Source organism: Zerene cesonia, chromosome 14 (assembly GCF_012273895.1).
Source record: "Zerene cesonia ecotype Mississippi chromosome 14, Zerene_cesonia_1.1, whole genome shotgun sequence".
Lineage (NCBI taxonomy): Eukaryota > Metazoa > Arthropoda > Insecta > Lepidoptera > Pieridae > Zerene > Zerene cesonia.
This window is the reverse complement of record NC_052115.1, coordinates 8,104,936-8,124,310: the sequence shown is the minus strand read 5'-3', so window position 1 is coordinate 8,124,310 and position 19,375 is coordinate 8,104,936. Positions and strand designations below refer to the sequence as shown.

Sequence of the window (19,375 nt, the reverse complement as noted above, 5' to 3'; positions counted from 1 at the left end):
TGATATGAAAAAAAAATTGGGGATGGCTATCCATACATGTAACGGGGCAATAAATCGAGGGTCACAATTGGCGGTGATTCGCTTGATGGTAATTGCTACCACCGACACCGACGACAAGGAATAGACTGGGATGGGTAAGGAAAAGGAAGTGGGGTATAGGATACGTTATAAAAATGATAGATGTTTCTTATCTTTGCCAATATAAATAGTTGACGAGATTCATCTAGAGTTATAAAAAATTGTCATACTAAAATTATGTTGTCTACGTGAGCGAAGCAGAGGATGTAAAGCTAGTAACAAATATATACCCTATGCCTACTTACTTGCTTTTAAGATTTCTATTTTTATTGCAAATTTCACCAATTCATTTAATGCAAGGACGGTTACTTTCTATAATATTAGGGGGAGGGGGAAACTTAACAAGATCATGTACCTATTTTATTAAAGGGAGTAGGGGGACTTATTAAGACCTATTTTTTCACTACGATATCTAATTATTAAGACTGAATTCTTGTTCCAAGGTATTTACATAATAGCGGCTAAGAGGACGCCTTTCGGCCGGTATGGAGGGGCGCTGAAGGACACACATCCTGCAGACCTCTTCGCTGCTGCCGCTAGAGAGGCGCTTAAAGCTGGGAATGTGCAGCCCGCGTTGGTAGACAGTGTCGTGGTTGGACAAGTGAACTCTGTGTGTACCCAGACCTTATTTAATAGTCATTTGTCCTATTAAAATACATTCGTTATTTAAAAATCAAAACTTTTTAACGGATTTTAATCGCGATATAAGAAGTTAACCCAACTTTTCGAAGACTACAGTAACTGACTTAAAATTTGTTAAAAGTCTTTATTTCTAAATGTATAGTACTCGCTTAAAATCAAACACAAGAAAATACTATACATTCGTTATTAAACAAAATATATTTTTTCTTATTAGTTTTATTGTATGGCATGTAATATATTAGATGGCCTATAATTGCAAAATGATCACCGAATTTTTATTATATAGCAGATATGGATATATCTACTATATAATAAAAATTCGAGATATTTATTCAGATATCCGTGCGCTGCCCTTATATCTATAATAAGGTAATCCGAATGAAAGGCCCCATATTGTAATAATATCAAGACATTCTGCTGAAATTGTATATTATTGTAACTAGCTGCGCCCCGCGGTTTCACCCGCGTAAGTGCGTATACCGTAGGAATATCGGTATAAAAAGTTGCCTATATGTTATTCCAGCCATCTACGTACTAAATTTCATTGCAATCAGTTCAGTAGTTTTTGCGTGAAAGAGTAACAAACACACACATACCCTTACAAACTTTCGCATTTATAATATTAGTAGGATACTGTTATAAATAAATTCTCTATAAATGACAGATAAGTGGATCTGGAGATGGAGCCCTAGCCGCTCGACATGGGGCCCTCAAGTCTGGTATTCCGCAAGAGAAACCGACGCTTGGTGTGAATAGACTATGCGGCTCTGGTTTCCAAGCCATTGTCAATAGCGCTCAAGTAAGCGGAGTTGTTTTTTAGAAGTTTATCTAATTAAATACAAATATAATCGTTTAGTCTAAATTATAAATCATTACGACTCTATTTAACTTCTTTCTTAAGTGTTGTAAAATTATTAAATTTGTTTAAAGTATTTATTAAATTCTAAACCTATACTAAGTATCGAATGTAAGATTATTTTACTAATAAATGACATTTAGATCTTATTGACCACATTTATATTTTAAATTTTTGATTAATGATTCATCCATTCTTCGTATTTTAAATGCCTACGAAAAGATCTCTATTAAATACTAGCTATCCGCCCGCGGCTATGCCCGCGTAGTCGCAGGAAATTTAGACCCGCGGTTTTTCTCGCATGTTCCCGTTCCCGTGGGATTTCCGGGATAAAAACTATCCTATGTCCGTCTCCTGGGTCCAAGCTACCTCTGCACAAATTTTTAGCCAAATTGGTTAATCCGTTCTTCAGTTATAAATAGTGTAACTAACACCACTTTCTTTTATATAAAGATAGCGTATGTGTATAAAATAGACATTTTATTGAAACGATAGTTGGCCTTTTTCTTCCTAAATATAACTGACACTAAATAGAATTTATTGTAAGCACATTGTTATTTTCAGGATATTCTTACAGGAGTGGCTCAAATATCTCTAGCAGGTGGAACTGAGAACATGTCATCTGTCCCATTCGTGGTTAGGAACGTACGTTTTGGTACTGCTCTGGGAGCACAGATAGAATTTGAAGATGCGCTGACAAGGTCTTCTTTAGACACATCCTGCAACTTTACAATGCCACAAACGGCAGAGAATCTTGCGGAGAAATATAAGCTCAAGCGAGGCGAGGTTGACGAATTCGCGTTGCAGTCTCAGAAGAGGTGGAAAGCAGGTTAGAGTTAACTTCATTAAAAATACAATTGAAAATTATTGATTAATGCTAATTTACAACATGATTTGACATTATCAATATTAATCTCAAATGTAAACATCTATCTTTTCAATTATATGTAATTGTTATTGTAATTTGTAAATGAAGTATTGTAGAACAGAATATATTATATTTGGATGAGGTTCATGAGGATTAATCCATCAAGAATGCTTTATGCAGATCTCCAGAGATGTAGATCTTGGTCTTTTGTGGTGTTGTGTATTTGGTTTATTTTTTTATGGCCATGGTGGCCTTACTCGTAGGTAGGCCATCATGGCTATAAATATTACATATTTATATTTTTCACGTTTCATTATTCTTGTTTATAGCTTTTGACAGTGGAGTATTTAAAGAGGAAATGGCTCCCGTTTCTGTGAAAGTAAAGAAGCAAGAGGTGCTAGTGGAGAGAGACGAACATCCCCGTCCGGACACAACGGCGGAAGGGCTGCACAAGCTTCCGGTGCTCTTCAGGAAAGGAGGCGTGGTCACAGCTGGAAACTCCTCGGTAACATTATAAAAATTGCAATTTCAGTCACAAACTTTATAGTCTGTTTGGGTTAATTTCATATAATTTCCCTATTTGTGAGGACTACGTAGTGGTGAGCATACTGCTATTCATTTTTCCTTCTTCAGCATGACTACTTTAGTAGCATTTGGATCCTTTGGCCTAGTTCAGCTTCAAAACTTTTAATGTACATACGTTACATTTTTGATAATACGTATTAAGGATTTATTTTTACCTTACAGGGTGTAAACGATGGAGCAGGAGCTCTCTTACTTGCCAACGAAGACGCAATAAAACAGCATCAACTCAAACCTTTAGCCAGACTCGTAGGTTGGTCCTACGTTGGAGTAGACCCTAGCATTATGGGTATTGGGCCTGTCCCAGCTATCCAAAACTTGCTGGCTGTTACTAAAATGTCGATGAATGATATTGATTTGCTTGAGGTACGGAAAATGTATAATTAGTGAATTCTTTTTTTTTGTTATCATAATAGATAGCAAGCAGGAGTAGTACCAGTCTTAAATATTAAATGTTTTTCCAAGTCAAGACACAGTACAGTCAAGTATTTTATGTAAAAGAGTTCCATTATTATGAGTCATAGTGTTTATTCTATAAACAAATGAACAAACGAGTCTTGCACAAAAGTAGAAGAATTTGAGTTGTAGAAATATCATGTAATAATTTGATAAAAACTTTAGATTAACGAAGCGTTCGCTGCGCAAACGCTAGCTTGCGTGAGGGAAATGAACCTAGACCAAAGCAAGCTGAATGTGAACGGTGGAGCCATAGCCATGGGGCATCCTGTTGGGGCCTCCGGGGCTCGGATTACGGCACATCTTGTTCACGAGCTAAGGTTTGTTAATATTTACTATTTTTTTTATATAAGTACATTTAATAGGCTGACGCCTGTTAAAATGTAACTTGCTTCAAAATTATTGAAAAAAAATTACAAATAAAAAATTTAGTTTTATGATTGATTGTTAAGAATGATTAAGATAATGTTTATTTACCAGACGCCGCGGTCTCAAACGAGCGATTGGCTCAGCCTGCATTGGTGGTGGACAGGGCATTGCTCTGCTTGTGGAGTCCGTGTAGAAGATTTAATACAGTTACTGCGTTAAATAATAGTTTCTATCATACTTGGTACTAATATCAAAAGATCAAGCTTTGATTTAAAATTATTGTTGTCAAAATCTGAAGACTTAATATATACATATACAATATTTACATTATTATTAAGAATGACAAATATTTTTATTTATGCTGCGTTTTTTATTTCTTAATTCTATGTCCTATATCAGCCGGTAAGTTTAGGTTAGTTTTATCAACAAGGATGCGTTTACAACTTCATCGCGTAAAAAAAAATATAACTAAATTTGAACGATATGATATTCAGGTATAATTTCAGTACAACATTATCACAAAAAACCATTGATATTAAGTTAATTTTTGGTACTTTGAAAGATTAACACCATAAAAATAATATCACATTCTAAGATACTTCAGCACTTTGCTTGGATATACATTCACAAAATCTGGGTACTTATATCTATTATCTATTTAGATTTTATAATATTACTAACGTTCATTACATTCACAGTAAATAAAAGCCAAATTTACTCAATACCTTTCTCGTCGTTAACATCAAGAAATAAAACGAAAAGAACCAACACCTGACTAATCTTCACAAAAACCATACATTTAGGTATACAAAAAATTTACTCAATGCATTAGTCTTAAATTCGATGTACCCTTCGCATCTCATAAAAACCGTTTCGTATTACTACTAGTATATTATCTGTGGTATTACAAGTAATTAAAAAATAAAATTTCAATGTTATTAAAAACTTTTCAGAATTAATATACAATACATTTCATATTATTTTTCAGAATTGTTTAGCGACTTCTAGTGACATAAAAACATAGGTCGTATCAACTTTAATGAATTCAAATGAAATGGATAATAAACTACCTATTTAAATTAATTTACATTAAATAATTATTTACACGAGTATCTATAGGTAAAACGATAATAAAAAATATAAGTAAAACTCCAATATTATAAGATATAAGTTTAACAGTAGAATGTATATAAGTTAGCACAAATTTTGAATAGGTAATATTTTAATAGAGTAGTAGTATAATAAGTAAATAGCACAAATGAGTTTTCCTTTTAAATTCCGATGTTACTATTTATATTATTTAATCTTCATTGCTCTTAATAAAAATACAAAAAAAAAAACTCGATATAGATGCATTATAAACAAATGGCGGTTTTATCGCTATATAGAGATTTCTTCCAGACAACCAGACGTACAGAGAGAAATTAGATAGAGGAGAGGAGTAGGGCAGAGCATAAATATAATACGAAATATATATAATCCTATGAATAATGTCTATCATACATGTAAAACAATTAAATATATAAAAATAAATATATAAAGGTTTGAAACAATATAGTTTATTGAGTAATACTGGAAGAGTAATAATAATTGTGTACCAGTACCTTAAATTTATTTAAGGATGTTCCAGAATATTGCAATAAATAATTGAATTAATTAATCCTTATTACATCAGCTACTTGAAAGTCCCGTTAAAGCCGGTCCAGCCATAGATTATACACTTATATACTGGTAGGTCCAGCTGTTCCAGAGATTAGTCGGCACAAGCTCACTGACATACAAAAAAATAAAAATATATTTCTGGTAAATGCACCGTTTATACATGTATATTAATGTATGTTTTATAAAGCAGTTATAGTATTTTCTTGTGTTTGGTTTTACGCGTGTATTATACATTTAGAAATTAAAAACTTTTCAACGGATTTTAAACGCGATTTATTCATTATATGAGACTGACTCCCCGTGACCACGCTCGCTGTAAAGTGTTCGAAACGTCGGGTTAATAATATAATGAATAAATCGCGTTTAAAATCCGTTGAAAAGTTTTTAATTTCTAAAGCAGTTATTTTAATAATTAAACACCACAGATTACATAATACTATACCAGTACAAATACTCCAATCTATACTAATATTTTAAAGAACTTGTTTGTTTGAACTGTATTGAAAAGACTTTGTTTGTTTGAACGCGCTAATCTCGGGAACTGTTGGTCCGATTTAAAACATTATTTCAGTGTTAGATAGCCCATATATTGAGGAAGGCTATAGGCTATATATTTACCACGGGCGAAGCCGGGGCGGAACGCTAGTTTAATATATTTGTACAGATGTATAAATTACACTGGTCAAAACTACCTAGCAACATCAGATACCTATCTACATGTAAATAACAAATAAATACTACTCCTATCATGATATAACTGTAATTTCTTATTTGTTTACGCAAAAACCTACCTACCTATCTACCAAATAGATACCAACAGATACGAGTTATCTCAATTCAGTAAGAACATTACAGAGTGAGTGTGGCCAAAAACAAGATAGCAAGGTGATATTTAATTTAAATACAGCTCTATAAATGGCACTCGCGAGTAGAGGTTAGTTGAAAGTTATTATATCCCCTTTTTATAGTATGTAGATAATGTGGATATAGATTAAAATATTTCGCTTATCTTTATCGTATTATGAAAATAAAATTATCTCTTTAATCAATTGTTATTAACCTCATATTAAAAATGTAAGATATATGAAACTAAATGATAATCTTTTATTGTTTTCGAGGATAACTCATTACCTGCGTAAAATTTGTGTTTTTGTTAGGTATTTTTGTAGTTGGCGCGAAAAGGACTCCGTTTTGTAAATATGGCGGATCACTGCGAGAGTTGCCAGCTTCGCACGCATTTGCAGCGGCAGCTAAAGACGCTATACAAACCGCCAATTTAGATCCAAACTTGATTGACTGTACTATTATAGGAAATTGCTTTTTTGTAAGTAAACTATGTATTTCATTTGTATTAACTATTTTTACATAACATTAACTTCAAAAGCGGTTTTAGTAGTATTATTAAGTTAAAAAAAAAACATTTAAGTGATGCAATAGTCGCGTTTCTAACTTTGAATCCTTTTGCTTAATTTTTTCGCATATAATACATGAACATAATGTTTTTATTATGCAATGTATATATAAATTATTTTAAAAGAAGATAACTCCATTATAGGTACTTATAACGTGAATGGAATAATTTCATTACACGGAGTTACGAATGAGTTTCCTGGATATTTTAATAATTAATGTCGATATTTCATAAACGCTGACACACATCTATGTCCTACTCAATATTTTTTCGGCCTTCTAAAATTCTATCTATTAAAATTACAATTAATTGATATTTGATAATAATATTTGATTATATTTATGTTCAGCTAAGTCAATGTGACGGTGGTAAAACACCCAGATACTGCGGCATTTATTCAGGCGTCCCCCTCGATAAGCCAGCACTAGGCGTGAACAGAACATGCGCTTCTGGATTACAAGCCATTGTAACTGGTGGAATGGTATGGACAGAAAATATTATTTACTACAAGCTTAGCAATGCTAGAATAAAGGGATACCTTATATTTCCCAAAATAAATTGCATCCCCGGCATTTTCTGAATTGCGCTGCGTAAAGGTAGGTAAAACAAGCAGTTTTACCTACCTTTCAGAATTTTATTTCATGTTTGCTAATTTTTTGGTCACCTATAAAAATAAGATAGTAGCTACGGGACCAATGAAATCTTAGTTGAATATTTTTTAGGAAATTCTTACCAATTCTGCAAAAGCATGCCTCACAGGTGGAACGGAAATAATGTCGGCCTTACCAATGCTTGTACGAAATGTAAGGTTTGGGACTACCCTCGGAAAAGCTTATCAAATGGAAGATCATATCAAAACGCAATTTCCAGACAGCTACACTGGTCTTACTCTGCAGAGAATGGCTGAAGACCTAGCTAAAAACATGAATATTTCTAGAGAAGATGTTGATAACTTCGCAATGGAAAGCCATTTAAAATGGAAAAAGGGTGAGAGAAGCTAAGATACTCATTTATTTTTAAGTTTTGAAGAAATGTTGCTGATAAGATAATTTTAGACTTTCTTGAACCGATCTCTTCTGATCCTGTACGATCTTTTAACCCATTTTAAAATAAAAATGATAGAAATGCACTCATTATGCACTATAATTAAAACAAAAGCAGTTGGAAATTAAAAACTTTTTAACGGATTTTAAACGCGATTTATTCATTATGTTATTAACCCGACGTTTCGAACACTTTACAGCGAGCGTGGTCACGGGGAGACACGTTAAAAAGTTTTTAATTTCTAAATGTATAATACTCGCGTAAAATCAAACATAAGAAAATACAAAAGCAGTTGGTTATTTTCCGTTTAAAGTTGTCACTTTGTGTGCGGTGAAAACTCGGTAAATGTTATACTTTTTGTCCTATAATATTTTATTTTTATCCATAACTATTGTTTTAGCACAAGAAGGTAAATTATTTGACTCGGAGGTAACTAAACTGGAAGTCACGTTAAATAAAAGAACACATAATGTGACGATAGATGATTTGCCGGATACGGAAATAAATCCAAACAAGCTAGCCACATTACTACCTAATACTGAAGGTGGTGAAATTGTTACTATGGGTAACTCAGGTGTAAGTTAAAATATAAAATTATTTGGGGTGTTCATAGATTCCTAAGATTTAGCCACTTAAAGTTTCAAAAATCTTTGCAGGGACCAGCAGATGGTGCGGCGGCTTTGCTATTAGCGAATGAAGAGTTAGTAAACAGACACAACTTAACACCATTGGCTAGACTTTCTGGCTGGGCATATGTTGGAGTAGACCCTTTAAATACTGGCTTAGGAGCTGTACCAGCTGTGAGAAGATTGATGGATGTCGTAAATATTCAGATTGAAGATGTCGACTTATTTGAGGTATTAATTTTTTTATCGTAGTAAGGTTATCTATCTATCCATGTGGCATTTGTCGCTTACTAACTTAAATGAATTGACCTATAAAAAATCACTATAAAAGAATACCTCCGTTTATATACTAATCTTGATTACAGATTAACGAAACATTTGCATCCCAAACACTCGCTATTATTGACGAACTGAAAATAGATAAAAGTAAAGTAAACATCAGTGGGGGAGCGATAGCAATGGGTCACCCGGTCGCAGCCACCGGAGCAAGAATGGCCACGCATTTAGTACATCAATTAAGGTATGAGAATTTTCTTCACGTGTTTTTCCTATTTGCTTCGGTATAAACTTATTTACATCTTAAACATTATAAAGTGAGAATAATGAATCGTACAATCTTCTTTGTTTTTTTCTGAGATGGCAACTCTTATTTAAAATAGCGCGAATACTTAAAAGTGGATTGTATGTGGTAGTCGAGGACGATTTGGCACGAATTGGGCCAGCTCGCACCGGGGAAGTACCACCTCCACAGAAGACCGGCTTGAAATAGTATTTTGCTGTGTTTCGTTCACAGTGAGTGGGGGAGCCGGAGACCCAAGTCCTCTTCCTTACCTTTCCCAATCCTTTCTTAATCTGTCTCCAATTTAAAGTCGGCAATCCATCTGTAGAGGCGTAAGGTCTGCAATGGATATTATGCCTCTCCAAATGTTCATGGGCGTTGGTAGCGCTTACAACCAGGCGTCCCACTAGTTCTATTACCGACTGTAACATAAAAAAAATTAGAAAATTTATTCAAATAGACTTTGTGGCCAATACTATCAAATAATATAGTTAAAGCTGCATATTATTATTTGTTTAACTTTCAGAGCAAAAAGGCTGAAAAAGGCGGTAGCTGCATCGAGTTGCGGTGGAGGTCAAGGAATTGCACTCGCGTTTGAATGTGTTTAATTATTATGTTTGTACATACATGATATTTTAAAAATTACAAATAAATTATTTCAAAAAAACGTCTTTTTTTCATTATTAAAAGTCAAAAATGTCACCGTAAAATAGTAGGTACTAGGTATACACCGGATTATAATTTATCCCGCGCATTTGTGATCTGTCGAAAAAGGATGTACCGTAGTTACGATTTTACGATATATTTTAGGTAGTTTTGCCGAAACCATTGATTGTCACATGGGCGTTTTATATTATGTGTTTGGTTAGGTTTGGCTCATTAAAAAACCAAAAATAGGAGTCCTCATTTTCGGGGCTCTCTCCCCTTACATTTTCGGCATAATATAACTGCGATAACATATTCGCATTTTCATATCCCTAAAATATAAGAGTAAAGCAGAAAACTGTTTGCCAGCTAGCTAATGCAGCATATTAGTAATTCTTAAAAAAATAGATAATGTTAATTATGTAATTGTTAAATAGTATAAATATCTGTGTTCTAAGCTTCATTTATAGAAACATTTTTTTTTAATGAACAACAAAAATATGTAAAAAAAGTTTTATTTCACCTTAAATAACATTAAGCATAAAACACTTACAATATTAAACATAATATAGAAAATCTACAGGACATTCAAGTGTTTCAAAATACTAAATTATAAAAAAAATATATTAAAAGTAACACATAATTACATCAATTAGACTCATAGATTACATTTCTTTTTATTTTATCATGTTGGCATCATAAAAACCTCATCCCAATGCAGTGTAAGCAAAGGCAGCACAATATTATATTATTACATAATTATTTTGCCAACCGTTGATAAGTTGCACAAGCAACCAAGTTAATAAACTTTATAAGGATGTATTTTATTAACAATCCTTTATATGTATCTCTACTACATTTTTGATAGATAATTTCTGTCTGGTTTATTATTATTAACTGTATATTAGCATGGTTTTAAATCATTTAAAGTAAAATTAAGGTATAAGTGTTTTTTTTTATAAAATTTGTAGCATTTCATTTTCCACACACTAATGAATTAACATATATACTGCATCATAACACATATATTTTTGTTTTTTTTTTTTTAATGCAATGGTTCACATATTTCAAGGCAAAACAAAACATGCTTTGAGGTAAAATAGTCCCCTTGAATCAAACCTCGACTTACTTTGTAAAGAAATAAATAGTCTACCTTAAACATAAATATAATTAAACTTATGTCAATGTCTCGCCCTTTGTGACCTAGAAAGAAACAAACAAAATATGTATTTTATTCATATGTATAGCATATTTATTGTAATCTATGGAAATATAAATCTAGGATAATATAATAACCCAAATGTTAGCAAATGGAATGATCATAAATAATATCAATCTGAATGCTGAGGTGGAATCATGGGATAGGCATCAGGTGTTTCCGCAACAAAAGATGCAGTTTCAAATCCCTCCTCTAGAAAATATTAGAGTATTTTTTTTATTTATAAAGCAATTATATGCTATTAAATTAAGCATTTACTTCACTAGCTGATATAAGACCAATGTGTAAGCTTTTTTTTGGAATTGTACTTTACAATGTTGTCTGCAAAAAAAAATTGTATTTGTTAGAATTCAAAAGAGGGAATTCTACACAACTGCCGAATTGATATAGTTAGCCACAAAGGCTATTAACAAAGTTAGGTTAGCTGGATAATCAATATTTGTACACCAAAGCACAATCCGTACAATTTCGCCTCCTATCAAAGCAAGGTGATGTTTTATAGGATTTGACATCCAAACTAGATTTGGCAAGAAAAAATAACAGCTATATAACAATAACTCATTTAAAAAATTATTCAACCAGAATTTGCATCTAACATATATGATATATTTTTAAGGTGAAGTGCAATATAAAAAATAAAAATAACAATATACTCACACAAGCCTCTAAATAGTCAATCTTCCTTTCAAGAGAAGTGAGCTTCTCATTTAAAGTAGCCAGACGTGATCTGCAAGACATATCTGCAATCATAAAATAAGAACGGTGATGTTGGAGATAAAACCTAAGAAATATCTGTAAGTTATATTGTGTATTGTTATTACTTAATTGACCTGCATTTTAGAATACTGTGTTACTCCAGTTTATGTATTGAAACTAGTTGAATTTCTAGGGCATTCATTTCAAAAATTAAATCAACAAAACTGAATGTAGACTCTAGAGAATTGAGTATACATATAATTCCCAGTTAAAATTCCCTTTTTCAGAAATGTTTATTTGTCATTATGTCTTATACACCATGCTCATGGTAAAGAAATTACTTTATATTATTGTATTATTCCTCTTTTAATATATTGTCCACACAGTCCATGTTTTCACACTTTCATAATTACTCTTGTACAGTGTAGACTAGATGTGACATATAATGATATTACCAGCATAGTCTACCATGTTTTTGTCATTACAGATCATATGTTTGTTACGATCTCGATCTCAATTGTATGGAAAAATATAATAAACCGAAAATATGCTAAAATGGTTGGTTTCCGACTGAGTTGGTAGTGAGTCACATCTTAAATCTTGAATATGTATCGAATTGCATTATAAGAATCGTAAGTGAGAATTCAATAGATGGTAAAATATTGTGTCAGGACCGACTCACCAAAAGAATTCAGGAAGTCTGTTATTTTCTTGATACTCCCCGTTATCACTTCAATATATTCTCTGTTAGCCCAGTCTTGTTGAATTTGCTTTTGGATAGTTTCACGCGGTGGAGTAGCCATATTTTTGCAATTATATATGGCTGTGTCACTAGTTATTAAACAAAGTTGTTTTTATTTGAACACTCAATCGTAAGATCGAAGTTTTCTTCAAAACGACAAAGTGACAGTTCTGAATTCTTATTCTGAAATCTGAGGTTCATAGATGACAGCACAGATATTAAACTTTAAATTATACTGTTACTGCACAGACTCATTCCATTTTATATGTTGCATAAGGTCGAATCTGATCTGAATTTGAATTTTATTTGGAAATTGTGTGTGGTACGTGGTACGCCTGATAATGACGCCTTTTATGGGGTAAGGAAAAAGGGAAAGATTAACAACTGGAAAGAAGGAATGGACTGGGACGGGTGAGGAAAGGGAAACGGGCCTCCGTCTCCCCCATTCACTGTACACAGTGACATGCCACTATATCACGCCGGTTTTCTGTGAGTATGTGGTATTTCCCCGGTGTGAGCTGGCCCAATTCGTACCGAAGCGTGCTCGACTCCCACAATAGACTAAAATGTACTTGTCGCAAGCGAGTCTGTTAAAGGCATATTTTTTTTTTTTTTTTATGTAATAGCGGGCAACTGGGCTGGTGGTTCGCCTGATGGTAAGCGATCACCACCGCCCATGAACATTCGCAGAGGTAGTGCCTCTGCGAATGTGTTGCCCGCTTTTAAGGGGTAAAGGAAAAGGAAAGGATTAACGACTGGAAAGAAGGAATGGACTGGGACGGGTGAGGAAAAGGAAATGGGCCTCCGGCTCCCCCACTCACCGTACGAAACACAGTGGCATGCCACTATTTCACGCCGGTTTTCTGTGGGGGTGTGGTACTTCCCCGGTGCGAGCTGGCCCAATTCGTGCCGAAGCGTGCTCGACTCCCACAATATATATATTATGTCCATAGTTAAAACTATGTGTGCAACTTAGTCTGTGACTAATCTATATGTGTAATACCAGTATTGCAACTCTTTGTGTATAAAAATGAATCCCTATTTCCCTTGGTCACGCCATCACGGGTGAACGGCTGGACCGATTTCAAAAATTCTTTTATTATTATAAATCTTCTACTTGACTCAGTGTCATAGGCTATATATATACCAAGAGCCAAGCCAGGGCGAACAGCTAGTGATGAATAAAACAGCTGGTGTTGTGTCAAGTGTCAACGTGGGGTGATGGGCAGCTGTCAACACTTTAGTGTCAACATTCAACATTTGGATATTGTGAAGATTGAACATAAAAAAACCGAAATCTAGTACGAATCGCTTGTTTTTATTTTTATAATTTGATTATATTATAAAAATGGATGAAATAGAATACAAACTGAAAACAAACACTAGCGTATTAATAGTTAATGCTATTGATAAATTGATATCTACGATAAAATCCAAACATAAGCCGGGCGAGGGACAAAAGTTTGTTTTGGAAAATGAAGAATTGAAATTTTTGAGAGAGAAATGTTCATCTCCGGAGCCTGTCGTTAGCCTCACGGCATGCCAAGGTCTTTTGGCTCTGGTAGAACTGAATGTCCTAGAAATAGGGCATACTATGTCAACTGTTGTATCTCTTCTACCCACAGCACAGTAAGATTACAATTTTATTATTCCTCTTTAAATTCTGCAACTAGACTAGATAAAAAATAATTACCACTAATTAGACTATTAAATAAAATAAAATTTCATTCATCTTTGTCTTCTAAAGTAAATTGTACGATTTTTTACAGCAATTTCTCTGCTATTATCTCAACAATGGCAGGTCTTCTTATTTTGGATTTAAAGTCGCGATTAGTCCCAGGACAGCCTTACAAATGCCAGTTCTCACTGAGATCTCCTCGTCATCCCTTCATCACTGTTCTTGAGAGAAATAAGGATATGGAAGATGATGTTTTGGCTCAAATGCACGCCTTGTGCACTAGCCATGAATATTTGTGAGTATCATTGTTTTAGTTTGCTGAAACGGTGCGCTTAAGAAATAATTCACATTACATACATTAAGATAGAAACCCAAAATAGCTAAAATGGATCTATTTCAAGAAATGATGAAAAAAAACTATGCTTGTGTATAAACTTTAATGTTCTATTGTAATTTTCAGTATTACTGTATTATAATGCTTTTAAATAACTTATGAATAAAACTGTTCCAAGAATAGAAAATTTCATCAGGTTTCAAACCTTTGTTTATTGCTGTGAAAAAAGGACACAATTATATTTAAGTGAAAATTCTAATATCTTTATCAGAGTATCCTCGAATAGTCTTGAGCTATTGCGGCCAGTGTTCCTCTGGATGACATGCAACCCTCAGCGCAAAAGGGGTAGTTCCAGGGCCTGGCAGTTATTGCTTAGCCTGCCCCAATCTGATGCTCAGTCCTCTTTGCTACTGGCATGCATTAGTTGTCAACAGGTATAGTGAAATTTGAATTTTCAATGTTGGTATTTGCAGCTATTGTGCTTTTTTTTTTATAAAGAATGGTGTAAAGTATAATATTAATATCTAGCTTTTGCCCGCAACTTCCCAAGCATTAAATTCGGAATAGTTTAATAGATGTTATTATACATATAAACCTTCCTCTTGAATCACTCTAAGAAGAGACAGAAAGTCAGACAAACAGAGTTTTTGACAAACGGAACTTTCAATTTTGAGAACATGATTTAAGTTTAAATATTGTTCTGCTTACAGATATGCAGCCCATTGTTGATAGACACAGCATTCACATCTTACTCCGCAGTGACAGAATCGGCGATATACCAGCAGAGAACAGACGCTGTGGTGGCTCTGGTGCCGTTGCTGGCCAGGGTGTGTGGAGAACTGCTGAAGCATGGGTAAGTAGTCTAAAGACTATTCCAGTTCTAACTGATCCAGTTGGTTGTTTTAAGTAAAAAAGTTATTTTGCTGTATTGAGCTATTTTTAGTAGGGGCAGAGATTATAGGTTCATGTTACATCATGCTTAAGTTATGAAATTTGCAATTTTAGTTGTAAAATCTTATGTTAATTAATTTATTAATTACTTTTCCTCCTCATTGGAGGTAAATAGTAGTGAAAATTTTTTTCAAGTGGGGGGGGGAATTTAATTCTTTAAAATTCCTTATTCATAAAGTATTAAAATGTTCTTAAACTAAAAAAAAAATATTATTTATGGATGTAATGTAATGAATGTTATTTTCAAGACATGTAGGAGTTTTTAAGATTATATTTCGCAAACAAGTTTACAAGAAAAGGAAAAACTACCTTTTAACATTACTTTCTGTACAATTTTTCTCATTTATTAATATTTCTAAAATTTCTGTTAATCCATTCATAATTTTTTTTTAAATTCCAGACGTGATCCGCGTCCGTGCTACAGTCTAATAGAGCGTTGTCTTTCCCTGGACTCACCGGAAATGCGAAGCGTATCCGGGTTAGCTCTGCTGCTATTGGCTGATAATCTCACGCATACAGCCGCACGGTATCTGCACGAGCTGTTTAATTTGTGTGAGTATCTTGTAATGTTTTGAGGGTAGTTTATAAAACTATAAAAAACAATTTTTGGATACTGATAGGTTAAGAAATTGTAACTATAATGGGGGCGAGGAAAAAAACGTGATAATTGAAATTTATATTAGAAAGATAAAGTTTACAACGACTTTGGCATGTTCTATGATTAGAATGTGTAAGCTTTTAAAAATTATATAATACTTTATTTAAATATTAATGAGAGCTAAAGTACTATGGAAAAAATGCATTTTTTTTAAATAGTTCTAGAATAAATTGATACAATGAAAAAAGAAAATAAATAATTATCTGCTTCCAGGTCTTAATATAATAAGTAAATGTGACTACTCAGTGCTTGGCCTGAATTCCTTCGTCGGATTCTCACTACAGTGGCTCCATCTACCCTCATATTTAACAAATGACGCTCTGAGCGTCGCCGCTAAAATCTTAGACCTACATCAAAACAGTAAATCTAACAGTTCCTTATACACGGCAAACTTGAAACAGAATAGAATGTTCCAGAATCTAGTGCACACAGATGGACGTTTATATGCGTACTACAAATTGTTAGACACGTGGGAACGTGTTAGGGATAACCCGGCCAAGTTGAGAGAGTGGTTCGATCGTTTGACACAACGTGACTGTTTGAAAGTGGAGCTACTGCCGTTTTTGGTCGGGGTGTGTTTCGATAGGAGTGCGGAAGAGGACCTTATCATCATGGCGATAAAGTGCATAATCGGTGTGGTGGGGGTGAAACGGGAAGTGTCAGTGGCAGTGTTGCCAATGTTGGTGTATATTATTGCTAATGAGGAGCGGCCGAATGTTAGGCTGGAGTGCTTGAAGGGTTTGCCGTTAATGGCTGCCACTAAGGTCAGTATTAAATGGATTATTACAATTTTTTTTATTATATAAGAATTATTTTTTAGATTTATAGCGTTAAAAAACTATGCAGAACTTGCGTGGTACCCGTTATTCCAGACTTATAAATACTCATCTTTGTATAAAATTGCATACAAATACAATATGCTGCATTCGCATGAAAGAGTTACAATCATCTAAAAGTCCATCCATACTTACAAACTGTAGCCTGTATAATATTAATGATAAATTATTTTTGTATTTCAAAGGAAATATACATTAGTACCACGCCACTTGTCTTATTTGTAGAAAAGATTCATTTGTTATAATAAATAATAATAATAATAAAAATTTATTGTCACAAAAAGGATACGTACATATATATAAGTAGCTTAAAAATAAAGAAGTTATATAATACAAATAGATTCATTTGTTTTAAATACCATTTTCAGGAAAATGTACCAACTTTAGTGTCGGTGCTGAACAAGCTGAAAGCTAACAGAGGAGCGCCCACTTCCCTCCTTATCATGCTGTACACCAGTCTGGCTGAAACTCAGGTATTCTACTCAGGAACTAATTTATTTTGTGGTAAAGATTGTATGACTTTTTTATGTCATAGAGCATAACTGAGCTGGTGGTTTGCCTGATGGTAAGCGATCACCACGTACATTCTTAAAGATAGTGCCTCTGCGAATGTGCGTATGTGTCTTTTGTAAGTTGATTTTTTAAATCATTTTTAACCGACATGCAACAATGGAGTCTGAATTTCTTTATTTATCACTCGATAGCTCCGTGATAGAAAATTGTTGTCATTGTTCTATCTCCCCCAAAGACATAGGTAATTTATAAAATAAAGTTTTCAAATATTTTTTATTAAAATGACTATCGCTCGCCTTAGGTGCGTTGTTTTCCGTACCTGCAAGAGTGTCTCGTGGACACTGCGATTGGGCCAGATGACCTCAAGTGGGAGGTGGACGTGGCCAAAGCGGTCGCTGTTAAGCGGATTTGTGAAGCGAGGTATATTGTTTTATCACAGTCATGATTCTCATCATCATCATCATCATCATCACCGTAATGATTCTCATCATCACCATCATCATCACCATCATTATCATCAACGCTATATAACATTACTAAGCATCTTTGCCGCGTAAGTAATTTAAAATTTAATTCCAATTTATAAATGATTACTGTAAAGCCATTTGTTTATAAAACTGTACTTTCTAGAACTTTCATTTTCAAATTTGATGAAATTGTTGGCAGATCCGGCTCAGACTAATAAATAGAAATTTTCTTTTAAATACAAAAAAATAAAAGTACATAATTGCAGAATTGCATTTCTACAAAATGATAATGAAATCTAACGATTTATTCGATTAATTCACTTGTTCTGTTATATGTAATTCAATTAATATTTACTCACTGTTTAAAAAAAATACATTTTTTATTTTATTTCTAGTTTTAAAACATTCAAAAGATGCTATCTACATATAAATGAAAAAAAAATAGAAAAATGTCGAATTATGAATTAAATTTCGCAATTAAAAAATTACAGAAATAAAATATTATGAATATTTTATTTTTCCAGAGCGTCCTCCCACGGTCTAGAACTGGTGTCCGTGATATCGTCACTGCTCAACCGGTGTACCGACAAAGCGGGGGCCACGGCCACGTCCCTCGCGTTAGAGGCCCTGGGGGCTCTGTGGCGGGGAAACGCTGTGGCCCCGCCGGGGACCTGGAAGGCCCTGGAGCCTAGATTGGGAAGGGACAACCGGCCCGCTGTACAGGCCAGGTGGGTTTTGGTCTTGGGGCAATAGGGCCTTTGAGTTCTAGTATCTAGTTTCTCGAGTAGTAAGGTATCTGTGCTATTTTCCCAATAAATTCGGTAACCAATTTATGTTATATCTTTCAAATAATAGGACAAAAATAAACATGAAAGGCAGGTAATACAGATAGTTCAAATCACTGAATTTAGTGTAACATCGAATGCAGTTTTCTTATATGAAAACTAAAGTACATTGGATCATTGGTCAATTAAATTTGGTCTAATTCTGACAATTTGAAGGAAGTTTATCTTTTTGAGCTTATGATATTTTTTTCTTTACCTTATTACGTTTATTTCTATACATGTCCAGTTTTGATTTCTATACAATTAAAAAATATATGTATTCTCTCATTTCAGCTTGTGCAAGTTGCTGGGCGAAGTCCCCGGGCTCCGCGCGTCCACAGCCGCGTACGACGCGCTCGTCGGCGACGCGGCGCGCCGCCTGTGGGCGCTGCTCGCGGAGGCCTCGCCCCCCGTGTGCGAGGCGGCCTGCGGAGCGCTGGCCAATTACAGGATTGAGGATTATAAGCTGAAGGATGTGCCCGAGGTATGGTCACAGTCAGTCATAGTTACAGTCAGTCATAGTCACAGTTAATATTCATAGACCGTCATGAGTATAATCAGGTACGTAGTCATAGTACCTGACTAGTATACCTAGTCTTGCCATAAATATTGTAATAAAGAAAAAAGAAAATTGTTAACTGCAAATAACATTTATTACT

General features: G+C 34.0%; 4 protein-coding genes across 5 annotated transcripts in view; 3 read left to right on the top strand and 1 right to left on the bottom strand.

Moving 5' to 3' along the window:
• The window catches only part of LOC119831596 (3-ketoacyl-CoA thiolase, mitochondrial-like), a 5,701-nt gene extending 1,512 nt beyond the window's left edge, over positions 1 to 4,189 (top strand). The window contains exons 2-8 of the mRNA XM_038355017.1: positions 522 to 688; positions 1,385 to 1,519; positions 2,141 to 2,405; positions 2,774 to 2,949; positions 3,192 to 3,392; positions 3,648 to 3,802; positions 3,963 to 4,189. Of these exons, the coding sequence (XP_038210945.1) occupies positions 522 to 688; positions 1,385 to 1,519; positions 2,141 to 2,405; positions 2,774 to 2,949; positions 3,192 to 3,392; positions 3,648 to 3,802; positions 3,963 to 4,044 (1,181 nt within the window). The 3' untranslated portion in view covers positions 4,045 to 4,189. The remainder of the gene's footprint in view (positions 1 to 521; positions 689 to 1,384; positions 1,520 to 2,140; positions 2,406 to 2,773; positions 2,950 to 3,191; positions 3,393 to 3,647; positions 3,803 to 3,962) is intronic.
• A 2,239-nt stretch (positions 4,190 to 6,428) lies between these two features.
• Positions 6,429 to 9,162, top strand: LOC119831950 (3-ketoacyl-CoA thiolase, mitochondrial-like). Its single transcript, XM_038355519.1, has 7 exons — positions 6,429 to 6,447; positions 6,671 to 6,837; positions 7,274 to 7,405; positions 7,647 to 7,911; positions 8,369 to 8,544; positions 8,625 to 8,825; positions 8,960 to 9,162. Exons 1-7 carry the CDS (start codon positions 6,429 to 6,431, stop codon positions 9,158 to 9,160), a joined length of 1,161 nt encoding a protein of 386 aa, XP_038211447.1. The 3' UTR covers positions 9,161 to 9,162.
• Positions 9,163 to 10,478: 1,316 nt separating this feature from the next.
• LOC119832042 (probable protein BRICK1-B) lies at positions 10,479 to 12,647 on the bottom strand. The gene is made up of 3 exons (XM_038355631.1): positions 12,396 to 12,647; positions 11,675 to 11,757; positions 10,479 to 11,001 (listed from the first exon to the last, which is right to left on the bottom strand). The coding sequence occupies exons 1-3, from the start codon at positions 12,514 to 12,516 to the stop codon at positions 10,975 to 10,977; spliced, it is 231 nt and encodes a 76-aa protein (XP_038211559.1). The 5' UTR covers positions 12,517 to 12,647; the 3' UTR covers positions 10,479 to 10,974.
• A 1,036-nt stretch (positions 12,648 to 13,683) lies between these two features.
• LOC119832029 (focadhesin) overlaps positions 13,684 to 19,375 on the top strand; it is a 17,681-nt gene continuing 11,989 nt past the window's right edge. For both annotated transcript variants that reach the window (XM_038355613.1, XM_038355614.1), the window contains exons 1-10: positions 13,684 to 14,084; positions 14,225 to 14,428; positions 14,739 to 14,901; positions 15,178 to 15,320; positions 15,819 to 15,970; positions 16,290 to 16,840; positions 17,281 to 17,385; positions 17,727 to 17,845; positions 18,417 to 18,620; positions 19,011 to 19,200. In XM_038355613.1, coding sequence (XP_038211541.1) covers positions 13,804 to 14,084; positions 14,225 to 14,428; positions 14,739 to 14,901; positions 15,178 to 15,320; positions 15,819 to 15,970; positions 16,290 to 16,840; positions 17,281 to 17,385; positions 17,727 to 17,845; positions 18,417 to 18,620; positions 19,011 to 19,200 — 2,112 coding nt within the window. In that variant the 5' untranslated portion in view covers positions 13,684 to 13,803. The remainder of the gene's footprint in view (positions 14,085 to 14,224; positions 14,429 to 14,738; positions 14,902 to 15,177; positions 15,321 to 15,818; positions 15,971 to 16,289; positions 16,841 to 17,280; positions 17,386 to 17,726; positions 17,846 to 18,416; positions 18,621 to 19,010; positions 19,201 to 19,375) is intronic.